This window comes from Lepidochelys kempii, chromosome 2, assembly GCF_965140265.1.
Source record: "Lepidochelys kempii isolate rLepKem1 chromosome 2, rLepKem1.hap2, whole genome shotgun sequence".
In the NCBI taxonomy this organism is placed as follows: Eukaryota; Metazoa; Chordata; order Testudines; family Cheloniidae; genus Lepidochelys; species Lepidochelys kempii.
The window spans coordinates 35500192-35507794 of record NC_133257.1 but is presented as its reverse complement, the minus strand read 5'-3'; the positions used below and the strand labels follow the sequence as shown (position 1 = coordinate 35507794).

The 7603-nt window shown below is 39.0% G+C and overlaps 1 protein-coding gene across 6 annotated transcripts in view; it reads left to right on the top strand.

Moving 5' to 3' along the window:
• The first annotated feature begins 356 nt into the window (after window positions 1-356).
• Window positions 357-7603, top strand: part of ZFPM2 (zinc finger protein, FOG family member 2) — a 445053-nt gene continuing 437806 nt past the window's right edge. For 2 of the 6 annotated variants that reach the window (XM_073330335.1, XM_073330336.1), the window contains exons 1-2: window positions 359-548; window positions 1349-1438. In XM_073330335.1, coding sequence (XP_073186436.1) covers window positions 461-548; window positions 1349-1438 — 178 coding nt within the window. In that variant the 5' untranslated portion in view covers window positions 359-460. Of the gene's footprint in view, window positions 549-1067; window positions 1439-2139; window positions 2248-7603 lie in introns of those variants that run through there. The other 4 variants (XM_073330330.1, XM_073330331.1, XM_073330334.1 and 1 more) reach the window with 4 other exon arrangements.

Sequence of the window (7603 nt, the reverse complement as noted above, 5' to 3'; positions counted from 1 at the left end):
TGAAAAACTTTTTATTATTTACACAATGCATATGTTGATCAATCATGAATGTTCAGGGATAAGTAGTGAATGGGGACTTTTCTTTTATAAACAAAGATCGTCCAATTAGAGAACAGAAACAATATCATCTAAGTGATCAATCAAACATGCAAATAATTATTACCACAGAGCAAATATACAAACTTCAGAATGAATCACAGGCTAAAATTTGCTTGTGGAAACGATCAGTTGAACAACTGTGAATAATGAACAAATTTGTTGAAAAACAGGCCCTGGTTGTAGGGTTGGGTAATTCAAGAACTGCGAAAATGTGCTAGACTCCTCCCAACAACGAGGTTGAGCAGCTCTAACACCCGTGTACCTGTGGGCAGGATCTGATGCAGACTGTTCAGGGCCCATCAGTAATTGATTACCGCCTGGTGGACCAGCCAGCCACCAAGTGCTTTTTCTTCTTTCATGAATGCCTACCCATGCACGCACCTACACCGTGCCCCTGGAGATATGTGCAAGGGAATGCCTGGCTCCAGCTTCCCCCTGGAAAACCCCAGGTGAGGCGCACGCACTGTCCAGAAACGCCAGCCCCCAGTGCCCAACCCGTGGAGCATCCGATTCAACCCAGCCCCCGGGCCGCCTGGGCCAACGAGGCCTTAGCCGAAGTGAAGTGTTCTGCGCGCGCGGCGGCGGCGGGGGCGGGGGGAGACTGAACCGCTCCCCAAAGCGCAGCGGGCGCTTGTGATCCGCGGGAACAGCGCGGGGCTGGTCTCACCTCAGCCTGTGGAGGCTCGGTGCCTGGCTCGTGTGTTCCCTAGCTGAGTGAAGTTGGGGTGGGGGAGGGGGGCGAAGGGAGCCGGCTCCTTCCCCTGCGGAGGGCAGGGAGCAGCTCCCACAGTTGAAGCCTCCCGCCGCAGCCGCCCGCGCCCCGGAGGCTGCTGTTTGCAGGCGGACCTGTCTGTGGAAGCCGCCAGTGTCCGTCAACCCGGACGGACAAACTCCCCCCCCCCTTCCCCCAGCCGTGGAAAGCCCCTCCCTCGCCCCCTCCTCCCCGGCCACCTCCCGCAGCCCGTCAGTCTGAGCCGAGCGCGGCTCCGCGAGCGGCGGCGGCGGCACCCGCACAGCCACGGCGGGGAGAGCGAGCGCTCCCCTCCCTCCCTGCTTCCCCCACCCCCTGCCTCCCTCCTCCCCCTCCTCCCCCTCGCTCCCCTCATCCTCGCTGTCTCTCACTCGCCCGAGCTCCCTCTGCCCCTCGTTCCCAGCCACTCGCTCGCCCTCTCCCCTCTCATTTGACTGTGCCTCGCGAGGCGTCCAGCGGCTCCTCCATGAGCCCCGCCGACTGATCTGTCCCCCCCAGCCCGCAGCCCTCGCCTCCCGCACCTGGAGCCCGGCAGGAGCAGCGGCAGCATGTCCCGAAGGAAACAGAGCAAACCCAGGCAGATCAAACGTGAGTTTCCTGAGGGGGGCTCCCTCTGACAGACTTTTATTTCTGTCCTTCTTGGGAGAGTCCCGGGTATGGGCTGAAGGGTTAAACTTTGCCAAAGAGGCTTGAGGGTAGAGAGACAAGGGCAGGGATGAAAGAAAAGCTGCTTGGATGCAGTCCGAGCAGCTTCCTCACTACTGAGCACCTACTCCTTTGGCGCTGTGGCTGCCTCCCCCTCTCCCTTAAAACTCCCTCACTCCGCCTGGAAACCAAACCACTTCTGTAGTTTAAAGTTGAGCTGATTTAGGAGGCCAAATAAGAATGCGAGGGATCAAGTACAGCTGGGGGGTGGATGGGGAATCCCTGCCAGGCTTAGGCTGCCGAAATACGGGAGCATCGTAAAGAAACAGAAAGTGCGTGGAAGAAAAGTTCCAGCAAAGGGAGCACCAGGGAAAGGCTCTTCTGAGCTGCACAACTCAATAGTACCCGTCTCTGGGCAGTGCTCATGTAGTCATCTTTCGGTTCTCTTCGTCCCGCCGCTTAGGTTTGCTCTGCACCTCCCTGGAGGTTTTGGTTTGCATCTAAACCATTTGCAGATAATCGCCTTTGTTGTTTTCGGAAGTGCAACACTTTTGAAGGGGAAATGTTTTTGTTTCGAAACCAGGTGTATTGGTGCGTCGTAGTCAAAAATCTTCTTCTTAATAGTATCCATAGTTCACTTTTCCTGCCTGGGACACACATCAGTGACATGAGCTGTGATCTCAACTTCCTAAACTTTTCTGTGCTTCAGATTGTTCAACCGAACAATCCTAACGGTCGGTACTCAAAGAAGTGTAAGGGCGTTTCAAAACAGATACAATAAACCATTTTGTTTTAAAATCAGCACCACTGAGCTGATACAACTTCATTGGTGTCTCTGTCTTAGAACTACTTTAAAACTAACCATCATGTGACTTGGAGAGGATCTTTTGATAGCATTTTTCTCATTGATTTCTGACTCCAAAATGCTTATGAATAGCTCAGTTCTGGTGGATTTTTTGAATTGATGAACTGGTTTAGCAAACAAGAAAATGAGTTGCAGGTTGAAAAAAGATTGGTCTCTGTAAAATGTTTGGATTGTGTTGGTAGAACATCCCTGCTTAGTAGAAATTTACTTTTTAACTGTCTTTTAATATGGAAAATAAAATAGCAGCATGTTCCTGATTAAGTTTTAAGTTTACTAAAGTTAGTATATAATACTAAATGATTGCAACTTTTACGTTTTCTGTAAAGCATTTGAAATCCTTCATTTTTCAAGGAACTTTTTAATTACTTTGGGTTTTGATATTCTTAAGTAAACATGTTGTTTGCTTTTAAACCTATACATTTATTATCTAATATGCATTAATCTATTAGTGTAGTTAATATTTTAGAACTGTATCTGATATGGGATGATTATGAAAGTTATTAGTTGGAAAGACTTTGTTGTGCATGACTAGTGTCTTGATTGTTAATAAATGATCAACATTATTGATTGTATGGCACAAAGAGTGTCTGATCCTATTTTTTGCATACTTTATATTCCCAATTAACTATGTTAATATTTGTAATGTCCATTTCATAATGGCAGGTAAATGCTTGGATACAAATTGAGGATTATGTACTTCTGATATAGGTCACAAAGCATTTTTATGGCTTCCCTATATGGCATTAAATGTTAACCCAAATGCTTTTGGTTTGTTCATAAGTGACATATAATGGTTTGCGTGTACATGAATGTATATTAATATATAAGAATAAATATAAACACACTTAACATATATGTGAAAATGGGTAGATTACATTGTACATTTGTGTGCATAATCTGATTTTTAAGAACTTCATTTTTCCATGCAAGTTATCATGCGAATTAGACTGTAAATTTACATTGTCAGGAGAAGTGAAACAAGGTCATCAGAATTGGAGGACCTATTATGTTCATAGCACTTCCAGCTGATGGCTTTTGTGGGGTTGATGGGGTTGTGTGTTCCTTAGCTAGTTTTAAAGTAATTTTTGTTCAAGCCAATCAGGCAGTGTCCTGTACAGAGATATCTATTAGTATTTGACCAACCATAACTGATGTTTTCTCAGACTTTGAGAAGTTTATTCTGATAAGAAGTATACTTTATTAAAATGTGTTTTTTGAGATTTTATTATTTAAACCAAGCAATATAGTATTTTAGATGTAATATTTTGAAGTTAACTTTTCTTTTGCTGATATTGGAACACAAAAATTGGAGTTGAAAATGCTGACCATAAGAGTTGTCAGTAAAAATAATGGAATTACTAGTGACAAGTCTAGACCACCACTTTTAAGTTTGAAAACTCTTCAATTTACAATAAAATTCTATATTTTGCTGATAAAGTATGCACAATTTAGAAGCTCTGTGAAAAGCAAAAAGTCAGCTTACACTAGAAACTCTGAAGACAGTCAATTTAAAGGACAAAAAGGTTGTTGGGCACAGTTTTTTTTCTTTTACTGCACACAGTTCCATGCTATCTAAAATTGTGATTTATGCAGTATTTTAATATTTTGCTTATTCTTTCCCCTTGGGTGCTCTCTGGGCAGCGATAAAAAGGCGACGCTGAAAGAGCACCATTAATTTGCTCTGATGACTGGCCAGATAAGGGGAGATAATGGGAAAGATAAGCGGAGAAGATATACCATCAGAAACCCGATTATTACCATTAAAATTCCAGCCCAGCAATCTGCAGAAGCCTGATAATTCCTTCTCCGTTTCCACCACTTTGGATGATAAGGCAAAAAATAGTCACTCAGTGCTCCTTGATTAGACTGCCTGGGTTTCCTGATAATACTGTGATAAATTATGTATTTTACCCCCATGTTTTGTCCCAAAAATTCAGATTTTTTTCCTTTCCAGGGCTATATTTTTCTCCCCTCCTCTAAAAAAACCCTCTCTCATAAGCTATTATTGTAATACTAGTTTGATAAAAAGCACTGATAGGATAGGAGGTGTTTTGTATGGGAGCCCCATATCAATGTTATCAGCCCATCTCACTGCACCAGCTGCTAGCTGTTGTTGTTTTTAGCCTTATCACCTCCTGCCAATATGCCAATAAATTGCCCAGATTGTTCTCCATTCTGTGGCTGTGCTGCAAAATTTATGACAGAAATGATGATTTTTTTACTAATGCATTTCTTTATGATTAGCAAATGTGTTGTGTGTGCAGTTTTATTGTTATTTTCTTGTTCTTCATGCAGTTGACTGTGGTCTAGTAATGTGTTTACTGACCTGTTTGTCCCCAACTTCAGTCACACTTAAGTACAGTGGTTTATGGATTGGAGGAGCGGTGTTGGTTGAAACATTTTTTTCAAATGAAGCTCTGTTACCTAAATAGTTGAATAAAATTCTTAAAGGACTTTTTCATTAGCTGTATTGTAATGTTTTACAAAGACAGTCTTCTCTGAGATATTAATGGAATAGTTTCTCATACAACTTTTGGTTTGGTTTGTAATTTGTTTAGTATAGCATGAAGATTGTTAGGTACAATCAGATTGTGGGGAAATATGGCAAAGTGTTTATGAAACCTGGGTTAGGAAAAAAAAGAATTCTCATGAATAGTCAAGTTCAAAATTAAATATGTTACATAAATGTTTTAAAAGTAAAATGCTTCTTGTCAGGAGAAGTGTGGTTAGCAATTCACCATATCAGGCTTTCCTGAAGAAGTTTGAATTGATTTACAATGAAGAAATTGTCTGTATAGCATATGAGGTCTTATTCCAAGCTATTTCATATACTTTATGCAATGTATGAAAATTATAAGGAGAAAACGCTGACATTTGATTGTTTTAAGTTCTCCCTCTGCTTTATTGCACTGTTTCCCATCATACATACTATGATTTTTTTTTAAATGTTGGTTTAAAATTAACCCTTCTTTTATAATGTGGATGATAGTATTGTTTAAAATATCATCTTTAATTTTAACCTAATGTGGATTGTATAGCATTAGCAAGAGACACAGTTCTTTTCTATACTGTCTTGTGTCTGGTTTTTTTTTATATACTGTACTACATATTTCAGTTATCCAATGAAAATGTCCATTATATCATTAGTTATTAAGACCGTTAGCAAAGTAAAAATGAGAGAGAATCTGTGTTTTAGTATATTGATGGCTTTTTCACAACGCTAAGTTAAATATCTCTTGCATATTTCACCTGCCATATGCTCAAACAAGTTTCCCTCTCTAAAACAAAACCATTGATTGTCTTTTGATCTTAGGAAAATTGTTGTTTTAAAGCAGCAAGTAGAAGGACTGCCCTCTGTTTAAAAATGTTGCTTTAAAATTACATTTCCCATAGCAGATATATTATCAAAGTTTTATATTTGTGACATATCTTTTTATTTGCCTTTTGGAGAAAGTAATGACTAGTGTCGTTCTGAAGTTAAACATTTACAGAATTAAATCTACAATATTGTAATGCAAAATAAAATACACCATTTACATAGTTTATGTTTTGAAGTGTTTAGAAATCAAAACAACAATGCATGCAATAGTATTTATTTATGAAAATGGATAATTATACAGCTTTAGTTGATTTTTCAGAAGCAGACTACATATGAGAAAACGAAAATGTTTTATTTTGTTTATCTCTTTGGAAATGTGCAGAAAAAGCTATTGATCAGAGGTTCATAAATCATCCAGTTGAGTTTTCTAAGTTTAAATAGAGACAGTAATACAGACACAAATACACCAGCGTTGTTCAGATCCAGTAGGCTTATATGTAAGCATCTGAGTTTAGAAGTGGAACTCAGAAGTGAAAGTCTCCTTTTGAATAAAATTGCAAAGTAAAATAAAATATAACATCAACATTTTTAAGGGGCTCACTGGCTAAAAGTAGGATGGTAAAAAATGTATTACAATCCTCACCACTTTAAAAAACAGAATTTTTTAAATTTAATGACAGAGTTTAACTTTGTACTCTCCTTTAAATCACTCTGTAGTACCTTAAAGACACTTCAAATGTTTCGATTCAATTAAAGCAGAGCTCTAGGTAAGCAGCTGCCTAAATCTTTTGAGTATGAAACGATCATGGTGATACTTAGTTTTTGTAAGACTGAGTACCAGTTCCTTGCAAACAATTGATCTTTATGTTGCAAGATATGTACAGCATATGTTAAAACAGAATATAGGTTTGCAGTCATATATTAAAGACATAAATGTTATATAATTCAGCTGTGAGAGAAAGTAATGCAATTAGATAATTTGCTCCTAATTTTTCATCTCTACTAATTCATACTTTTGTTAGATGTGTAAAAGCTAATGCTAAGATTCATGCAGAATTCTGTGTAATGAAGTGAGGAGGAAAGCATGCCATTCATCAGTAGTACCAATTATTTTCCATTAAACATAAAGTGTACTTTATCAATAGTACAAAGATAGCTTGCTAATGAAGAAACTCAGTGTATTGTGTTTTAAAAGAAAAAGGCTTGATTCTTTTAAATGAAGAATTTTGTGTTTCTTGTTTTGAAAAGGAAAAACTTAGATATGGAAGTTTTCTGATGGGGAGCTCAAATTGGGTTTACACCTCAAATTAAAGTTAAGTGGAATTACTGTAAAACAAATACATAGTTGCAGTTAATATAAATAGAGCCTTTTCTTTTAAAAATGGGCAATGCCAGTATTGCTCTTTGGTTTGGATAGGTCTTCCTAGAAGGACTTCTGTTCCACACTGGTGGCTTTCACCTGTATATTTGTATTATTTTTCCCTATTCAGCTGAGAAAACAAACAGGTCCCCCTCTTGAAAAATGTACATAGAAACTTGTAACGTAAAATCTTATAACCTTTATATGCTACCTTCTGAAAAATATAGTCTGTTTGGATCTTCTGTTTGGAACTGCTTTAGCAAGAAAAGTCTTACACTGTAGTCTTGAAGGAAAGGTTTTTTTTATAGGTCACATTAAAGGTATCAGTATATAACACTCTGAATAATTAATATTGTAATTGTTGAAGTTTATTATTTGTTTTGGATATGGGTGAAAATATCCAATTAAATTGGTGGGTTTGAATGTGGGATTACTGTGCTCAAGAAAGAGACATAGCTCTTTAAAGGTATTAGCATAAAGACAGCGTATTTGTTTATTATGTTTCAAAATCAGCCACTAGTATCTCTGCCACAGGTAACAATTGACTTTTCAGGCTTCAAGTTA